The sequence below is a fragment of the Elaeis guineensis genome, chromosome 7 (assembly GCF_000442705.2).
Source record: "Elaeis guineensis isolate ETL-2024a chromosome 7, EG11, whole genome shotgun sequence".
Classification (NCBI taxonomy): domain Eukaryota; kingdom Viridiplantae; phylum Streptophyta; class Magnoliopsida; order Arecales; family Arecaceae; genus Elaeis; species Elaeis guineensis.
The window spans coordinates 72,354,578-72,376,031 of NC_025999.2; the positions used below are offsets into that span (position 1 = coordinate 72,354,578).

The 21,454-nt window shown below is 33.5% G+C and overlaps 1 protein-coding gene across 2 annotated transcripts; it reads left to right on the forward strand.

Annotated features, from left to right (window-relative positions):
• Window positions 1-3,302: 3,302 nt before the first annotated feature.
• On the forward strand, window positions 3,303-12,545 carry LOC105048995 (nuclear transport factor 2B). Of its 2 annotated transcripts, none has more exons than XM_010928526.3 (2): window positions 3,303-3,715; window positions 10,176-10,366. In XM_010928526.3, exons 1-2 carry the CDS (start codon window positions 3,419-3,421, stop codon window positions 10,266-10,268), a joined length of 390 nt encoding a protein of 129 aa, XP_010926828.1. In that variant the 5' UTR covers window positions 3,303-3,418; the 3' UTR covers window positions 10,269-10,366. The 2 variants fall into 2 exon arrangements, with proteins under 2 accessions (XP_010926828.1, XP_010926830.1); XM_010928528.3 differs by lacking the exon at window positions 10,176-10,366 and adding an exon at window positions 12,215-12,545 and having other exon boundaries at window positions 3,311-3,715.
• Window positions 12,546-21,454: the final 8,909 nt, after the last annotated feature.

Below are 21,454 nucleotides of genomic sequence, written 5' to 3' on the forward strand. Positions count from 1 at the left end.
TTATTTTAAATATTAAATATATTATTAATAGATGTATATGTGTTTATGAACCGTATAAAGAATGTGTTTTGAATGAAAATTGATATCAAATTTAGAAGTATTATTTTTTATACTATTTACTGATCTAAAATTATATATTTATTATTTTGATTTGATTATGACATATATATTATTTTGAGAAAATTTTTTTGATATGAATCGAATTTGGATTTTCAGCTTAGCTATGTTCTGAACCTTGTCAATTGGGAGTTATGCATTGACACTTTGAGCTCATGATTCTATTTCTGATCCGATCATAGTGATAAGTGTGGTATTTTGATCCTGCCATAGGATATAAGTGTGATATTCTGACCATACTATACGATATAAATGTACTACTCTGACTTAGCTGCTGGGTATAAGTGTGGTATTTTAGTCTAATTATAGGATATAAGTATGGTCATAGAGAAAGACTAATGAGTTAAGTGGCATTTATTTTGATCATATTTTGAATACGATTAATTTCAAAATCAGATATATGATTATGTATGTGAATATTTGAGAGATATTTATATTATTAAATTCATGTGTTGAAAATGAGTTTGATTATGTTTATACACTGATTAATGATAAATTATATTTTGATAATTATAATTTATATTATCACATAAATTATCTAGTCAAGATAATCATTACTTACTCGACTATCTCACTTATTACTCTATATTTTACTGTTTTTACAAATTGAAAGATCTCGCTTGACTCGGAGATTCGATATGGAAGAGCGAACTAGAGGCAAATATTGATATTTTATTTTAGATTAGGATTTATTAAAATTTGATGTAAGATAATAAAATTTTATTTTGTAAGATATTTAAATTAATTATTTGAAATAAAGTTAAACATTAATTATTTAAATCTTGTTAGGCTGTTGCTTTATGATATCGTAATGAGATGTCTTGTATGCTTGTGGAAAGAGTTCTCCATAGATATACATCAGTTGCCATGATTTCTGACTCGTGATCTCAGATCGAAAGCATGACATCAAGAGAGACGGAATGATGGCTTTTTGGCAAAAGGCAAAATGATCATTTTTTGGGAGGTGCAAATGATGGCGATTATGGAGGGCATAGGGTTAGCGGACACTATTGATCCACAGGAAAAGAGCACAACTTGCTCCTTATCAAAGCACCCCGTGCTTTCAAAACACATGAACATGGCTGATCCTTGTACTACCCATTGACCCACTCATTGCACTTGGATCTCAAGCAAGGTATCTTCTTTTCCTTTCTTGATCTCTTCGTATCATGGATCTCAAGCAAGATTTTTATGGATTTATCTCATGTGCAACATTTTTTTTGTATTTTCATATTTTTTTATTTTTAAATTGAAAAAAAAAAGAAAGTCCAAAGCATTGCTTGAAACCTGAAACCCCAAGGCCAAGCTTGAAACTCGAAGCTCAACTAAATACAGGGCTTGAGTCTAAGAAGTAACCATGTCAAGATGGGGTTGACTAAGGATGTGTTTGGTTATACTTTTTGATTTTTAAAAAATATATATATATTTTTTATTTTTACTATTGAGTAAAAATAAAAAAGTAAAAAATATGTTTGGTAATTACGTTGCTATAAAGCGAAAAGCAACGTTTAGGGACGGCAGATGAAGAGTTCGACGAGAGAGAAGGATTCGAGAAGAGAGGAAGAAGAAGATGGAGAGATGAAGAGCTCGACGAGAGAGAAAGATTTGGACTTTTTATTTTTTGGTTTGATGTTTTAAATATACGGAAGCAAAAAAAAAAAAAAAATAGAAAAGCAAGTTTTTGAAAGTAAGAAATTTTTGCTTTGCATATATAGTAATTATTTTGATTTTTTTTAATTTTTAATTTTTGATTTTTATTTTTTATAGTGTTATCAAATATTATTTTTTAATTTTTATTTTTTAAAAATTAAAAAAAAAATTAATGGCTAACCAAACGCATCCTAAATTTAGTTATATTTTGGATCGAGTCCCATTTAAATCCAGCTTAATCTAACATGTGAATAGGTTTAATCGCCACCACCCTTCTTGCTAACGCACCTTGGGGCCAATCGACGACTCTCTCCGTACCCTCCTCTCTCCCCCCCCTCCTCACTTTCTTCCCAAACCTTCATCACAGGCTTGCAATCCTCTTCTACTGCCTCCACCAAAAGCTCCTCCCCCTCCTTCTATACCACTCCACCACTTTGTTGTGCCTCCTCATTTTTCATCCTCTCTCTCGATGGTCAAAGGTCGGGTCCATTTTTTTTTCTCAGAACAACCAAATTTCTTTTTTTTTTTTGTACAATTGGAAGTCACAGACCCCGTGAAAGATGGAAAAAATACAACTATCATCTAATAAATTGAGTACCGGTAGTATCTGCTATAACAAGAAACCCAATATGTTGGGATAACTAAGCTAAAGCATCAACCAAATTTATTTAGATAAGGCTTAGCTGTGTATTGAAAGAGAGATGGAATGATATCTTTGAAAGAAAAATGAAGAAATCAGAATGCAGTATTACTTAAATTAAAAATTATTATTTTATGTGTAGTATAATATGAATTATGAATAGACTAATTAGATTTTCTCATATTTTTCTTGTATTATCTCCTTAAGAAGAATAATTAGTATCTAATTTTTGCTTTCTAGGATTTTGATTATTTTATTTTTGAAAATAGTCCAATCTGTTTAATTATGTATTGTAGAAATGAAGGTTATTTTCAAGAGAAAAAGCTATTGTTGGTTGAGCTTTTAATAGCAAATCATTTATTATTTGATAATTATATTATTAAAATATTATAAAAATAATTAAATTGGTAAAATATATTTAATTTAAGGTAAAAATAATAAAAGATACCGTGGAGTACTTTCAATTATCTAACTGCCCATACCATTAGAAGATGCTATTGTAAAATATTTTTAGTTTATGAGGTATTTATTTTGATATTTATAAATTTCTGTTACAATATAATAATTATAATATAATACACTATTGTGGTAACTAAAATTTATTATAATATAATAAATTATAATATGATACAATCATAGAATAATAATGAGAGTAATATAATATTATCATAATATAATATAACTTAATAAATATGATATAAAATAATAATATTATTGTATTTTATTATGTTGTAATACAAAGTATTGTTAATTTTGTAAATTATTTTTTATATTTTAACTTTAATGATAAAATATATAAATTTAAAATTTTTAATTGCATAATTATGATATAAAAACACCAACTTAAATTGTTACAGTATTTACGTCACATTTCTTAGAATAGAAAAGGGATAATCCTTCCGTAGAAGGCAACAGCAGAAAAGACAAAGCAGGTGATCGAGAGGGCCTTGCGGCGGCGGAGTAGAATAAGGGTTTCTGATCTTGGTCGGCGGCGGCAGGCAGGTAGCGGAGATGGATCCGGACGCGGTGGCGAAGGCGTTCGTGGAGCACTACTACCGGACGTTCGACTCGAACAGGGCGGGTCTGGCGAACCTTTACCAAGACGGGTCGATGCTGACCTTCGAGGGGGCCAAGACCCAGGGAGCCCAGGCCATCGCCGCCAAGCTCGCCTCCCTCCCCTTCCAGCAGTGCATGCACAACATCTCCACCGTCGACTGCCAGCCCTCCGGTCCCGCAGGCGGCATGGTCGTCTTCGTAAGCGGCTCCCTCCAGCTCGCCGGCGAGCAGCACCCCCTCAAGTTCAGCCAGGTCTCGATCTTTTTCCCGTTGCCTTCCCTTTTCACTTCGGCCAACCTTTCTTGATTTGTGGGTTTGGGATTTTGTTTTTGTTGATTCGTAGTAGCTGATTTTCTCCTGCTAATAGATCTTAAATTTCTTTGATTTCTGTTCTGTTTTTTTGATTGCGATTTGTTTATCTGTCTATAGTGATTACCTCCTCCGATCTGATCTAGGGTTTTGCTATGTTAAAGTTTGGATTTTGTGACATTTAATGAGCTTGACTGTCAATCGGAGTGGCAGAGTGGTTGTTAACTTTGTGATACGCGGTTTCTTTGTTTGGGTGATTTATTGTTCTATAAATGCCATTTCCTTTGATCGTCTAATATGCGGTTTTCATGTTTTCTTTTCCTTCCGTAAACAAATAATAACAACTTATCATGGGTTCTGGTTAAATGGAAAACTGGGGCATGTTAAGGTCTATCTAAAATGCCTAAAAGACGGCTATGTTGATCAGTACGGGTACTGATGGTCTGATGCCAAGATTATGTGTTTGTAGAGATGTACTTTCATTACTTGGATGTTGTTAAGCAATGGTAGTAAATGATAAGAAGGGCTCATAAAGTTCTTCCTATCAGTGTGAACGTTCGTGGTTGACAGAATGTACCAAATAATACGTGCAAGATGCAGCGATTTCATGATGCAGAAGTTCTGTATAATTAGCTATATACCTATGTCACTTGTGTAATTAACTATATACCTATGGCATGCAATATTTTTGTAATGTGGGTTTTGTTAATTGGTAGATACATGCATGCCATGATTAATTGATATATCTTACAACCATGACAAGAACATCAGAGCATCTTGGGGAAGAAGAATTGTGCAGACATTATGTGCTTATCACTGAGGTGACTATTAAGATAGCAATGTTTTGGATCGGGATATCTTGATGAGGCTGTTGATGTGTTTAGCTGCTTGGTTGAACATATTTTATAACTTAGATAATTGTTGTAAAGGTCAGTTGGTTATCAAGAGATATATCTACTAGTTATCCATTTAATGATAAGTGTATCTTTTAAGATTTTAAATTCCGTGGGATGAGGCTGTCCCTATTTTTTCATGGAACGGGATGCGCTGCCGTCTCGGCCCATCTCAACACTTGAGATAGGAGATGTCCCAAGATGTCTCGATTGGGATGTTGGGACGCTAGTGGGATGGTCTTATCCTGATACATGGGATGGTATTTTGTTCTAGTGTTTCGGTGGGATGTTCCGTTATCTTAGCGGGACGTCCCGCTGGGACTTGAATCTTTGGTGTCTTCAATGTGATACGCAATATTCAATTTTTTTGCAAATTTGTTCTATAGCCCATGGGTGTTCTTTAGCTTGAACATATAGCATGATTATCTGTTTGCAACATTGTGGTATTGGATTTAGTTACATGGTTTACTTGTGCTATTACATGATCTATGTGCTTTTGATTGGACAACATGAGCTTTCATATCTCTACAAGATCCAACTATCTCTTTTATCAGCATCATTTTTGGTCATTTCCATTCTTCCTGACCATCTTGGACCAACGTTGCATCTCTTCTGCTTGCAATGATAAGATACTTGATGTTTTTAGTATTATATGGTCAAATTATTTTTTGCCATCTTGATTTTTTATTCCTCAATCATCATTAATGCTTCCACATGAAAAAAATTTGGAGAGCTATCATCTGTGCCATGTTTTCAAGATGACGAAGTGAATGGTACTTGTGCGGTCCCTTTTCGATGCCTCAACAAAGAGGACTTAACATTTGCCACATGATCATTAAGGATTGTTAATTTTGAGCTATAGACTGAGAGCAACTATTGATCGAAAAATGGGACTTACTCGAGAGTTGACCAGTTCGTGAGAGCTCTCCATCATTCATCCAGTGATGTCAAAGGCGCTAGAAGGCGCACCTTAGGCACTTAGGCCAGGCGCCAGAAGGGGTCATCGCCCCTTGATGCTTCAGGCGACGCCCCTTCACTTAGGCGCATGCCTTTGGTGCCTCTTAGGATCTTTCTTAGTGAGGCGAGGTGCTTGCCTTTGGCACCTCAGTGAACTCTACGATTATTTTTTTTAAGACTGAAAATTATAAAAAACCTAAAAGACCATCCATTTAACTTCTTAGCTCTATTACTAAAAGGGGATAAAGTGGTCAATTAGTATGAAAAAGTTAGTTTTGAAGAGATAGAGGCTGATTCAGATGAGATAGAAGAAGATGTTGAAGGATATAAATCCAATAGAGGAGGAGAATATGAAAGTGATGACAACTATGGAAGTAGAACTGAATCTGATGATTTCATTGATGAATTTTAGGCTTTAGGGCTATTTGTCTTTTTTGTTTCATTTATATGATTCCACTTTAAGGCTATTTATGTTTTCTATTTTATTTATGAGACTTCGTTAATGAACTTTAGGACTTGTTATGTTTTCTGTTTCATTCATGAATTTAGAGCTGTCTATGACTTGTTATCATATAATTTATTTGCAACTAGTTGAGCATTTTACTATTTTATATATGTTTTATGCTTAAATTATTAATTATATAGTAATTCATGTTATAATAGTTATCTCTAATTGTTATTTATTTATATATTTTATTTTTTATTTTTTTTTTCAATTTTAGTGCCTTATTTTACTCGGACGAACGCTTTTCTAACACCTCTCGTCTTAAGGCGCTAAACCCCCCAAGCACCTTAAAGGCGTCTTTCGCCTTTGACTACCTTGCATTCATCATTGAAAGATTGAAATATTACAGCCATATATTCCAAAAGAGTATAACCAACATAATACATATGATGATTGAAAGATTGCCAAATGTAAAGGGTCTACAATGTTCTCTTAGAATATTAACAGATTGCACATTAACCTACAAGTTAAAAGTACATACAAGGACAAAGCAATAGAGTCTTAGAAGTCCCTATTGATGCAGAAATCTGAAGCCATATCTTATGTTGAGAATTTTGGTAATATCTCCATCTGGTAGCCTCCACAACTATTTATAGAGAAACTCCCTGGTAGTTTCTTCCAGCAATAACAACCTCTGCACACACACACACACACACACATGCGCACATATTATTTTTTAATTTCTGTCGGTAACTACTCTTAGTGGTGGCTTCCTGCATGATCATTTGGTCATTCCCCTATATCCAATTTTTCATTGTGGTTTTCTCCATAAATAGCTTCCAATACATGGCGTTCTTTGTCTGGATGCCACTTTCAAAACTGAAATGGGCATTTCATTGTTAGATTATTCAATAAGTCCATCAAAACACTATTTATTAATCAAACAGAATCTGCTGTCCATCAATTGTAATATTGTTTGGTTGATTAAGTGCCAGAATTTTGTGTAGGTACTCAAGTAGTTGGGGAATTGTGCTAAAAGTCTCTTTTTTCTTGGGTCCATGTCATGATTCTATGACAGCGATGGGTAGATTTAAAAGGCAAATAGCAATTGATTGTCACATTGTGCTCTTGTTCCACCCATTGATCTTCATAAACATTGTCAAGACAAACTTACCATGTCCTTATCAATCATCTTTTACATGATAATCTTCTTTGATCTCTCTAGTGACGGAAGGGATCTTCTACATGCTAATTTTCTTTTTTGGATCCAAAAAAAAAAAGTATGCTGGGAGCAATTTTATCTAAGTCTTGCCTCAATATAAAGGTAAATCAATATGTCTTTAAGTTGCACTGCATTGATATCTCATATTCATGGATGTTTACAATGTAGAATTTCATATAATTTTATGTTAATACATCTCATGTTGCATCCACAATTGTCCATACACTTTAGTATATTCAGTTAAACTAGTCATGTGAGTTGATCATGATAGGCTAAGGAGCACTACAAATGATTTCGACAAATCACTACAAATGATTTCGACAAATTGCTACAAATGATTATGCATGTATTTATGCTGCCCTATTTCTGCCTTGTACCATATTTGCATGTGCATGCACATGCCAAATGATAATTGATGAAAATGCAAAAATAGAAGAGGAGAAACTTACAAAATGTATAAAATATGGTGAGCCTATTTATCTGGATATATTACATTTTATGAGTTCGGTGCTTTATTTCATGCCAAATATGAATGATTTGATTGGTCGTGTCCTGGTACCACTACTGAAAAATAAGGAAATGGGAATCAAGTCAGTAATACCTTCTTGTTGCAGATATTATCTACATATCGTTTACTCCAAGGACTAAGCCACTTTGAGATCTTATGTTTACCCCATGTTTTATAGATATACTCATCGCTTGAGAGAACTTTGTTTATCTCACTAAGATAATTGTTCTTGCAATTGGTGTATTCATTATATGTTTTGCATCAGGATTTTTTTTTTTTGGGTACAAACAGGATTTTTAGTATCCCCATATTTTGAAATCTTGAATCATAATAATTTAAAATTCCTGTTACAAGATTTCTGTTATAGAAAAAAGAAAGATAAGAGAGAATTAGGAGAAGAATTAAGAAGAAGGATACGAAGTTAAAAGAATTTTATGAAATTCTTTCTTCATTCAAAAAATAAATTAAGTCATTACAATTTTCAGTTCTTGTAGTCTGTAGAATAGACAAATTAAGTGACATCAAAGTGAATCGTAATAATTCTGAATCTAGAATGGCCTATTATCAATCATGGGCTCTTTTAATAAAAAAATCTACTAACAATAGTACTCTTTTAATATTTTCCCAGATGATTCCTAACTAAGATTCTCTGAATGTAATTGTGAGCCTTTAATTAAAACCAAAAAAATATTAAGTTGAGTACAACTGGATGATTTGCATCAGTTGCTTTTGCTGCGGATCTCATCTTGAAATCATCATGATGAACCTCTACATTGATGTTCCACCATAGGATACCTTTCTTCTAATTGGGCATCAGATTCAAATATTTTCATGGACTGGTAGATCTTGGCCCCATGTAATCTAGGTCATATTAGATATCTTTGATATTGTTGTTGATTTAACCCTTGATCTTGTTGTGAATTCTAATCTTAGGCTGATTTTGACATCCTTTTATTGCCAATTTAGGTGTGAAATATCTGCCTTATGATTCTGCATCTTAGATTAGAGGGCATCCATTATGGCTGAAAGAGGTGGAATTCAGAAACAAGCCAAATAACAACTACAATGGGGTGCTCGGCAATAGGCTGCACAAACTATGCTTGATGAACTTGTCTTTGTGCTTAGAACCATCAATGAGCAGCTAAGTTTGTCCTTTAACACATTGTTCTAGGCACATTATGGACCAAGATAGAATACTTAGAATATAGTTTTAGTAAAATTAAAATAGAGATAAAGGTAGAGTGAAAATAGAGGATCATGAAGTTTCTAAAAGCGATCATTTTTGGTATTTAGGATTGATTATCTAAGAAAGGGGAGATTGAAGAGAATGTTAACCATAATATGGGGAAGTGCAGCTGGAATATTATATGATTATGGGATACTTGTTAAATTGAAGAGAAAATTTTATAAGATGGTCATACAACCAGCCATATTTTATGGTATAGAATGTCGGGCAGTTAGAAATGGACAACTTAGATGGTTTGGACACGTACAGCATAGGTTGAAGGATGTAGTGATATGAAGTGATTTGATATAATGTAGAGGAATGAAGAGGATAGAAATTGACAAAAAATCACATGGGATAGAAAAGGAAGGACTTAATATCTCAACATTTGTTAGAATGTTTGGCCCTAACCCAAGCGGAATGGAAGAAAAAAACTCTTGTAGCTGATCTCAGGATGTTTGGGATCAAGGATTAGTTGACTTGAGTTTTGTGTGTGTGTGGGGGGGGTGTGTGCAATAGTAAAGTTGCTCCATTGTGACATGGGTGTTGCATACATCTGATCCTCTTCAGACCCTGCAATGGCAAGAGCCTTGTGCACCAGGATGCCCTTTTTTTAGTAAGTCGAGTTAATTTGATTTATGGCTTGCGAGGGCTGTTGAAAGAGAAGTCATCATTCTAGAACCAAATAGATGAAATAAGACCAATTTGTAAAAGTGTGGTTATGCATATGTTTTTGAGATAGATATTTTCTACTCCTATAATGAGATTTTAACCACCTAAATGCCTTACTAGAACTACAGAATTGATTACCCACTTCCTAGCTTGTGAACTTGTACGTGTATCCCATATCTTAAGAAATTCAGGAAGAAAATACATTGCCTTGTTATAGTGTCCTTCGTTATCCTTGTAATGCTGAACTTTCATTTTTTATTTGTCTGTATTCATACACAACTATTTTTCTGACAATACGGGGATAATTTTTTGGTATATTTTATGGGCATTCTCAGTTTGTTCTTAAAAAGGACTTTTATGTCTGAGATCATTCATTTAGTTATTAGTGATATCTAACAATCCAAAGTTGAGAATGCTATGTTATGCAGTGTCAAAATCTCTTACAATGACTGAAGGAGGTGGCTGCTGTAATCTTGTGCAGGATATTCCTATACTGGATGGTGCATACATGCTCCTCCCAGAACCACCTCATGTTTGGTTGACTAAACATGTTTCACAAGTTGGTGTATTTTGAAACTTTATTTCTGGCCTTATTTAATCCTTATCATCTACTAGTTGGTGGTAAATTATGATTAGAAAGCATTTGGGGACAATCAATCAGTTTCGCAGATATCCACTAGTGTTGTCAAATGTCTATACTACCAATGTCAACTGTTTCTTGTTCCATATTGTGCTGGTGGGGCAAAACATGATTCGAGCTCATGTTTGTAAGGTTCAAGGATCTTCCCTGCCGCCTGAAGTCTGCATAAGTTTTTGTCAGATATGAGTGTACTAATTTTGTGGAAGCACGAAAAGACCTACAAATATAGGTAATCAAAGAAAAGGTCTTTCAAATTTTGTCCTCTTTTCACAAAATTAATTTGAGTTTCATCTTTAACTTTCGATAATTGCATAATGGTATTAACAAAGTAGTCAGAAGCCAAGGGCATGATTAAGGCACTAAGACTCCCATGTCGTCGAGGTGCTAGGTGCCAAAAAGGCACTAGGTGAAGAAAGCCGCAGGCTGATTTATTAGAAGTAAATACATTTGAACAACACAAATTTTATTTAATTGACTGTTCAAGTTTCGATTTCCTAAATCATAGTTGTCTAAAATATTAAATACCATGTACTGCACATTTCAAATATTACATTAAAACACCACCTTCTGTAACATGTTATAAATAAAAGGTAGCACATATTAACTACTGGACATCCTAAACTAGCTTCAAAGTTCAAAAATATGACCAAATTACCATTTTCCAAAATTTCTTTCTAAACAAAACGTTAAAAAAAATAAATTACTAGACATTGTAGGGTAGCTTCAAGCCTTTTAAGCATTATCATCATAATCGTCACTTAAACTCTTATCACTTCCATCTCCGCTAAATTTTTAAGCATCATTGTCCTTGGCTATCTTCTTCAAGTCAGCCTTCCTTGTCTATATTTGTATCGTTGGACCAAAATGGCCCTCAAAGTAAACACAGCCTTAAGACTGTTAAGGGACATACAAGGGAATTAAGGATAGTCCTGGAATTAGAGAGGCTTCACCTGAATGCCTCGTGCTTTGGCAGTTTGGTCCTGGTGCTTGCCTAGTCATTGTCTCACAAAACCCATCTTTCCTGGGGAGGCACTCTAGGGTTGCCTCACCTCACAAAGGCCTAGGAGAGCACTGGAGTACCTTCAACAAAAGTGTAGAATAATTCACATTATTGTCTAGAGAGATCATATGCTTCAGCAATTACCTGCACCATCCATCAGTAACATCCATAGAAAGTCTCCATCAATTATCCTTCTCGACTCTGTTTTGATTTGCGGCAAGCACAAATTTGACCCTATGATGGCAAATAGTTTTGTCAAGCTCAAATTTGACCACCTTTTCCTTTGTTTTCCTTTACTTTTTTTTATGTTTTTCTGCTTATAACCCATATTGAACCATTTATGATCTGTTTGGTTGCAAGCAAATCTATGGAGAATGAACGGAAAAATAAGACTTCTCCACAAAAGTTATTTGAGAAACTTGGCAACAAGCATTTCACTTTTTCAATTTTTTGTTGAAACAAACGCATGGAATAGTAGATTTCTCCAAGGAAAGTAAGTTTTTCCTTGCAGTTTCCCTTGCAACCAAGGGGACCCGACCCTAGAGTTCTAGAAAAGTGATGCTAATGAAGATAAGTGGTTGCTGCAACATTCTTCAGTCTCTTTGGAAATCATTGAATTTGGTGACCTGGGCTTGAAAAGAGGTGCTTGTTCTTGATACCTTTAAATGAATCACACTGATTTTGTAGTTGTATGTGTTTACGAAATTTTTGGGTTGCCAAATGTTGGGCCATTACCAATTGTACGTCGTGATTTTGGCAGGTCAGATGTTTATGTTTTTTTTTTTTGTTGATTGCTAATGACTTTTTGGTTTCTTGTGTTCTTGGTTGCTTCTTAAGAAATGGCTCTATACCATTTGACTGCTGGCTGTATGTCTGTTAGATGTTCCATTTGATGCCAACACCACAAGGAAGCTTCTATGTGTTGAATGACATCTTCCGGTTGAACTATGCCTGAGTATTCTTCCAAAAATCTGGGAAGGTGGTTGTGGTTGGAATACCAGAAACACTATGACATTATTCTGGGTTGTGAGTTTCCTGTCAAAAGAAGATTGTTCTTTTGTTTGATAGATTGCTTTCCTTTATTTGAATGGCTTGGCAAGGAAGCATGTTGAACCAATTTCAAGATTTACTGGATTTGGACTGATCATTTTTTTTATCATGTATTGTTCGTTTTAATTTTTATGTTGAGTTGCGAGCTGTTGCTTTTGTCAGATTGAGATTAATATTTCTTCTTATATATATATATATATATATATATATATATATATTATATATATATATATATATATATATATATATATGTTGTTTTAATTTTTTAACTTAATTGAAGGAGCCGCATGCTGTTGCTTGCCACTTGGTTGCAACTAGACTCGGCTTTTTTATGCATGAAGAATCAAAATCATGATATGCTTCATTCTAGCACAATTTTTTTTGGCTATCTGAACTGTAATTTCGGTCTTGCTGCTCACAATGTATTACATTCTGTTCACATTGCAAATGTAAATTGTTGATGTCAGCAAAGGTTTTTGTAAATTATCTGCATCCATAGATAACTTCTCCTCAAGTTGAAACCTATAAATGTATCTGGTGATGTTGATCATCACTGTTATTTGTTTCAGGTCCTGCACAATATTGCACTAGATTGGAATTAGATGTTTACATTCTTGATTGAAAGAAGGTGCTGAATTGTCATTTGCTTCGTTTCTGCTGACTATTAATTCTTGATCTTTGTTCTAGAATTTAGGGTTTATTTGGCATTGCTTTCATTTTTTTATTTTTATTTTAAAATAAGATGACACAAATTGAGAGAAAGCATGTTGGATGCTATTATTTTTTTTTTAAATTTTTTGAAAGTTACTTTCATTATTTTTAAAAAAGGATGGCAAGAAATTTTTATTTTCAATACTTTTAAAAATATTTTTTTAATAACTATCAACATTTTTGTTGCCTCTAGTACCACTCCCACTATTATTGTTGGTTTCATCACACCATTATCGCCATCATTATTGTTTTCATTATATTGTTATCACTTCTCTCACCATCGATGCAAATGTCATTGGACCATTATTGCCACCATCATATAATTGGCAATCCTACTGCCTCCATTGCCACCAATCTTGACCACCCTATCGGAGCAATCTGCATTTTCTTTGCTACATCATTGATGCCTTGCCACACAATATCCATCATCGTGTCACGACCATTATCACCACTTTAATCATATTCTTGCCTCCGTTACCACTAACAATGTCATGTTTATATTTTTAAAAAATAATTAACTATATCCAACATGATTTTATTTATAAAAAGATTAAAAAAATGGAAATAGTTTTGCGATAATTCAAGATCTCATAAAAAAAATCGATAAGAAGTTATATTTAAAAGTTAGTCATAAAATATTATTTAGATTGCTTGATCATATATAAGTATCCAACATCTTGTTTCACATAATCATTGGGCTTCCAATCACATGCTTATATGAATCTTCATCTACTTTACTAGTTTAAATTACAAATAGCACAATCGGCTTGTGGTAAATTCCAAAGGACTTGTATTGTAGGGACCTCTAGTCACACATAAATCATGGTTGGATTCACTCTAATATTATATGTAACAACCAAGATACTTAGGTACAATGCTAGCTAGAAGATATTTAAAATATTAGCTAAAAAATATTATTTGGGTTCTATGGCTTTATATAAGTATGAAAAATCTTTCCAATAAATAATTATTGTGGGATTAAATATATCTTCTACTATTCTTCATATAAATAAAATTTTATTTTTTTATTTTGAGAATAGGAAAATAAAGTGATGCCAAATGACATCTTAATTAATTTTTTCTTTTATCCTCTCCAACATATGACTATCTGTAAGCTCTAGAAAATTAATGTCTAGAAGAAATTCTAAGAAACTAAACTTGGAGGTAGTCTCCTCACTTCCCTTTAATTTATTTATTTTGAAATGGACTATGATCCCTTTAAGGAAAGAGAGTATCTAATGCTCTTGATTCTAAAATTGGTGAAGGGCGTCCAAATTGAAAATTTACATAATTGATCATGATCTGTCTTTACTTTATTTAGTACAAGTTTTGAAATCCAAAAATATTTGATGATTATCATTGATCTCTTACCATGTGTTAATTAAAAATAAAATGATTATCTCCTCCATCATTACTCACATTAAAAATCACAAGTCTTAATCACCTCGTCCCTCTCCATAATCCTATTCCATAAAATAAGACCTAACCAATCAAACTCTCTTTAAAATCCCTTTTAAGTCACATCTATTATTCCGCCATCTTCCTCTCGCCCCTGTGTGTGTGTGTGTGTGTGTGTTGTTCTCATTTCTCCTCCCCCTTTACAGGCCGGCGGCTCTATTTGAAGTACCTTTACATGTATCTGTCATATGTAAATTGTTACAATAGATATTAAACTTTTGTAAAAGATATATGATCTTTAGCATTAATGTTGAAGCTTCCAAATTAATGATATTCGCTATTGACTGTTGATCATTACAGAGTGTAAAAAATAAAAAGGCATTTTGATGGTCTTTTATCTATATATTAAGTGGATATGAAAGGGGATAATGAAAATTATGCTCCATAATCCGACCAAAGAAAATCATGCTCAATATATATATATATATATATATATATATATATATATATATATATATTGAGCATGATTTTCTTTGGTCGGATTATGCTTTTGATGGTCTTTTATCTATATATTAAGTGGATATGAAAGGGGATAATGAAAATTATGCTCCATAATCCGACCAAAGAAAATCATGCTCTATATATATATATATATATATATATATATATATATATATATATATATATATATGCATGCATGCTTATAGCCTAATTATGCCCACGTAGCCAAAAAAAGCTATCAGAATCAAAAAATAAATAAGAAGTTTTTTTTTTTTAATCTTCTGATGAATTTTGCATAAAGGTTCCTTTAATTATTAGTGTTGCAACAAAAGATTGGATATTTTTCCCCAGAGGATACATATATAGGGGACTTTTGATGATAATTTCGCAGGGCTAAGTACAAAATGGCTGATGAACATATATTGAATGCGCCCGCGCACTCTTACACACTTAACATTTAATTCATAAATTTTGAATATTTGATGCATATTTGTTTAGACTATCATCCATCTCATATTTAGCTCTAAAGATAAAATTGTCTAAAAACTCTTAAGGGGTGTTTGGTTGGGAGAGTGGGGTCTGGAATCGGAATGAAAATTGATGATTTTTGTTTCAATTAGGGGAGTAAAAAATTTTGATTAAACTATCTAAATCATCCAATTTGATTCAAATCGCATCAAATATGACGGTTTAATTAGTTCAGTTTAGTTAAATAAAATAAAAAAATTATTATTTCGATTTGATTATTGATTTATTGATTTATATGATCTGTTGAATCGAAACAAGAAATTAAAATTAAAATATCATCATTTTATATATTTATATATATATATCTATGTTACATGTTTTATATATTTGTATATATACTTATGTTACATGTATATTCAAAGTTGGACTATGTATTTTATGTGAATTGAGAGTTTAAAATATTGATTTGGTTCTCTTTCAATTCAACTTAGGTCAAATTTGACTTGATTATGGATCATGATAGAGGAATAAAAAATAGAAACTAAATCGACCAATCCGCTTAAACTAAAAAATCATTTAAACCATTCAAATACTTAAGAAAGTTCTATGAACAAATCGAATCGACACAAAATCGAACCGAATAAATCGTTTATGTTTAGTCAAATATTTGATTTGAGGAATATCTTAAACTGAAATGTTGATTCGATTTTAAAAAATTATTTAAAATCGAACCGATCAAATCATTTTCAGTTTTAATTTCAATCGTTTGGTTGAGAGAAGTTTCATTTCGATTTTGGTTCTAGGATGGAATGGAAATGACACAATCTACATAAATTCAATCTCTGTATTTCTTAATGGATTCAAATTTTCATTTCAATTTCGATTTCAATTTCGATTCTGATTACGAACTAAGCACTTTAGAAGATTTGGCTATTCTGATTTTGATTCTAAACCATTTCGATGCCTATTCAGATCGCGAACCGAGCACCCCCTAAATGTGTCCCCATGCAGAAAAGTAAATTTAATATTTTTTTCAAAATCAATAATTAAGTGGATATTTTATTTGAAATTTACTTTTTTTTTTTTTTGATGCTATATATATATATATATATATATATAATATATATATATATATATATATTATATATATATATAATATATATATATATAAAGGTTAACTAAATTGGGTGATATAAAGGTTAACTAAATTGGATGATTTAGAGATTCCTCTCAAAATATGTAGCCTTTTGCATTCAAGCTAATATACTCTCTGGGTGCTCACCGAGGAGCTAGGTATTGGGATAGGTGTCGAGCAAGGATCTTTAGTAATGTGGAGACATGCTCTCTGGGAGAAATATAGGTTTTCCCATTACTTAGTAATCTCAAGCACTTGAAATAAATTTGAGGGGTGCTTGGTTGGAGAGAGTGGAAGTCTTGAATCGAAATAAAAATGGACGACTCTCATTCCAACTGTTTGGTTGGGAAGAGTCCAATTTCGATTTTGGGATGTAATAGAAATGACTCAATTTACATAGAATTTAATCCCTATTCTTCTTTATAGATTCAAATTTTCATTCCAATTTCAATTTTAGTTACGAACCAAGCGCTTTTGAGAAATTTGACCATTTCGATTTTGATTTCCAACCATTTCGATTTTAATTTTGATCACAAACCAAGCATCCTCTTATTTTTAGTTATAAAAATTTATCATGAGAAATACTACTTGAGGGGAAGCAAAGGTCTAATCCTTTGAAGGGAGAAAAATATTCAAAAAAAAAAAAAAAAAGAAAAAATGTGCCTAACATCAATGCAGAGGTAAGTTAGAGGCTGAGATCTCAACTAGTTGGCCTGAACTGTATCATTGTACAGAGGCCAGAAGGAAATCCGTAGAGACATGGATCTACCAAGCAGAGCCCAAAAAAGAGAGCGGATCCTAACCAACCCAAAGTTTCTTCTTCCTCCTCCCTTTTTTTTTTTAAATTAATAATATGATTTTAAGAGAAAAAGACCAAGCAAAATGCCTCCTTTTTATGTTCGCAGGACGGAGCTGCAAAAAGTTTTTTCACGGAAATACCACCAGTCCCAGAACAAGGAAAGTCCTTTCTTTCTAATTTAAAAAATATATCATGTTTAAAATATTATTTTTATTAATTACATAGTTATTTAAAAAATTATATTTATTACTATATAAATATTTTATTTTGTTAATAATTTTTATTAATTATTATGAAATATTATTTTATCAATACATTAATGTATTATTAAATTATATTCATTTTTTAAAATTATTATAAATATTTTTTTTTTTCTTAAACTACAGAACTGTCATCCATAACACGTATGGCGGAAAATTTAACTACGAAACGGCAACATAAAATGGATCTTCATCAAATATCCTTGTTTTTCTTCTAACCTGTAAAATTAACATCGACGACACGCATATAGCATGTGGACATTTAAAATGCATGATTATCACTAAGATCGAAATGGCAAAATAAATAAAATTTCCCCAAAATATCCTCTCTTTTTTGCTTTCCCAAACTACAAAGCTGCCATCCGCAACACATATAGCATACGGACATTTAAAATACGTGGTAATCACCGAGATCAAAACGGCACTATGAATGAATCTTCACCAAATGCCCTCCATTTTCTTTCAAACTACAAAACTGCCAACTACAGCACACATGGCAGATTGGCATTTAAAATACATGGCACATGGAGTTTGTCAAACAGAACTGCTCAAAACATGGGCCACCTATCTGAGCCCAACCCCCTCAAAATGGACTTGGGTTATAATTTTTGACCAAGTGAGTTGGGCTGGGCTTAAAAATTGAGCTCAGATTTTTCGAACGAGCCAGGCTCAGATTTATATTGATCTGGATTCGTATTGAATTCCAAAACCCATCCCGCCCCATCCGTAACTCCATAACTGTAAGGACTAAGGATTAGGGATCGTAACGTTCTTCTTCTTCTTGAGAATCCCGAATCACCCAACCCTAATCCTCGATTCATAGCTCCAACCACCCTGTCCCCATCCCTGATTCCTGATTCTTAGAAACCGACGCACTGCCCATGAGGTCACGACCTACACCTCCACCTCTACAAACCCCACCACCGCCTCCCCACCCCATCAATGGCCGTAAGCTCCAGCTCTTCTGCTACTTTCATAAAGGCCGGCTCTTGCACATGGTCTAACTACTGCCTTTGTCTTGCTAGTGAGATTCATGCCATTATCGTCGCCCTCGACTACCGCTTTGCACCCGAGCATGGTCTTCCCTCTTCCTCAGCGTGCTCGGCTCTTCCCGACCAAGCTAGGGCTTTTCTTTCCTTTTGCTGTGCCTCCTCGCACCTCCTCACCTCCTCCTCTTCCCACCTCCTCTCTGCTTCCTGGGCCCCGACGTCCTTCCTGCCTCCCTACCTTCTCTCAGTTAGAAAGCCCAAGGCCCAACTCAAAAGCTTGAAGCATGATATATAGCAGACTCGGGCCTAAAAGGGAGGCCCAAAGGCTGGGCCTGAAAAATTCTATCTTTCCTTGAGTTGACCCTGGCCCGATTCTATCCGACCCGCCCGATAAGCAGATCTAGTGTCAAGGCAAAGCCAAGATTTTTTTTAAATATTATTTTTAAAAAATTAATTCTCAAAATATCGTTAACTTGAATTTATTTATGGATCTATGGCTCCTTGGATTGCGTGGGATGCCATGCATGAAATTATGGGTCAAACCCATGATTTCACTGCTACATAAGATGAAATCATGGGTTAAACCCATGATTTTTTTGTGCTGACCTAACACTAAAATCGTGGGTTCAACCCATGATTTCATGCAGTCCTTTTTAACAAAATTTTTCTTCCTCTATTTGTGAATTCTCCCATATCCTAACCTATCCCAACCCCAAACCCTTGTCCTCTCTTCATTTACCTAATGTTCCACTTGGCATCTTACCAACATAAGAATTAATAAAACTTAATAAAGTATATTTTATTAAATCTTGTTTATCTAATATCTAGCAACCAAAGAGGCCATAAATATCATTAAGTATGAAGACAAACTAAAACATAATAATAATAACTGATGGATAAAGAGATAATTCTTAATCAAATGCACAACTATAACCATAAACATAAAAATAATTTAAAACATCAAACTATATTTAATATACTATAAAAATAAAAAAATCAAAATAAATAAAGATGACAGTGGGGAGGGAAAAAATGAAAGTAGGGGAACAAGGGGATCATGAAAAGAAAGGAACAAGAGGGCCCATCGGAGAAGTAGGGAGCAGAGGGGTGGCTGGTCAAAGGAGTGAGGAGCAAGGAGGTGGTCGAAGGAGTGGGGAGTAGGAGGGGCCGATTAGAGGAGTGGGGAGTAGGAGGTGGTCGGAGGAGTGGAGAGTAGGAGGGATTGCCGGGAGGGAGGGGATATGGAATGAAATTGTGAGTTGAATCCATGATTTCAATATCAACTAAGCGAAAAAAATCATGAATTCGACCCACGATTTCATCCTGTATGGCAATAAAATTGTAGCTTCGAACCACGATTTCAAACCTGGCATCCCATGTAATCCAAACAACGGTAAATTCATAAATAAGTTTAAATTTATGATATTTTAAGAATTAACTTTTTAAAGAATATAGAATGAAATCATGGGTTGGATCCATGATTTCAATATCAACTCAACGAAAAGAAATCATGGATTCAACCTACGATTTTATTCTGCATGGCAGTGCAATCGTAGATTCGACCCATGATTTCTTGCATGGCATCCAACATAATTCAAATGATGGTAAATTCATAAATAAGTTTAAATTTATGATATTTTGATAATTAATTTTTTAAAAAATATAAAGCCACATCACCCATACAAATGTGCAGGATATTGTTTCTAATTTAGAAAATATAGTATTCCTAAAATATAATTTTTTATTAATTTGCTGGCATGTATTAAATTGTCTTTTATAATCACTTCTCTCGTGTTGAAGAATGTTGGCATGCCTTGATGTTATCCAGCTAGAAAGTAATAATTATTTTGTTAAAAGCCAGCATCAATGGAAAACAAACTCAAAAATTTAATAATTATTTTACAATACTTAGGGATGGCATTGGGTCGGGTTTGGGATGGATTTCTAACTATCCAAATCCAAACCTAAATGCCCAATAAACTATCTAAATCCCGCCCAAATACTATCGGAATTGGATTTTTTTTGCCCAAATCCATCTCAATAGGATATTGGGTAATTCAAATTTAACCGATCTGAACCTAATTGAGTTACATTGAGCTTTTTTTTTTTTATTTCTGTCAACTCTAAAGCCATACTGAAAGAAATTTGCGGTAGTGCAGTATATGCAATTAAAAAATTTTGTGCAGCAAAAATAATAGATTAAATAATTTAATCTTAATCGCATGTATAAGATTTAATCTTAGACTACTATATCAAGATCTTTGATATAAAAAATATGTGCTTTAGATCTGAAAATAAAAATCACATCGATCTCATCCATGCTGAAATTCTAGATTTAACTATTAGATCTACCATAGGAATCAAAATAAGTTAGAGATCGTTATCAAACAAATTTTGATCTTGATCTCCTCTGATCCAATAGTTGGAGAGGGTGTTCCTTAGGTCGCTCCAGCCACACGAAGTCATCTGGCCTCTATAGAAAAAATCTACACAAAGACTAGCGCAGATCAGAAGCTCGGAGATGCTAGTCTGCGAACAACTTCGATAGCTGATATCTTCTTCTACAAGCACCTTGAACACTCCAAAGTGATAGAAGATCTGGAGGAGGAAGAGAAAAGGAGGATAAGAGAATCTAAAAATAAAAAAATCTACAAGAAAATTGATCATGGGATGTCCAAGAGAGGGGTCCCCTTTTTATAGACTAAGAATTAGGACTTTCCAAGAAAGGATGCTATGAATCAATGCCAAAACCCCATTTTGGCATCCTCAAAAATTTCAAAAAAATCATTAAGATGTGGAGAAGAAATCT

Excerpts from the sequence above, each read along its gene's own strand:
- LOC105048995 (XM_010928526.3), top strand. The coding sequence starts at position 3,419 with ATGGATCCGGACGCGGTGGCGAAGGCGTTCGTGGAGCACTACTACCGG. Across the intron at positions 3,716-10,175 it reads ACCCCCTCAAGTTCAGCCAG|GATATTCCTATACTGGATGG; the intron begins GTCTCGATCTTT and ends AATCTTGTGCAG.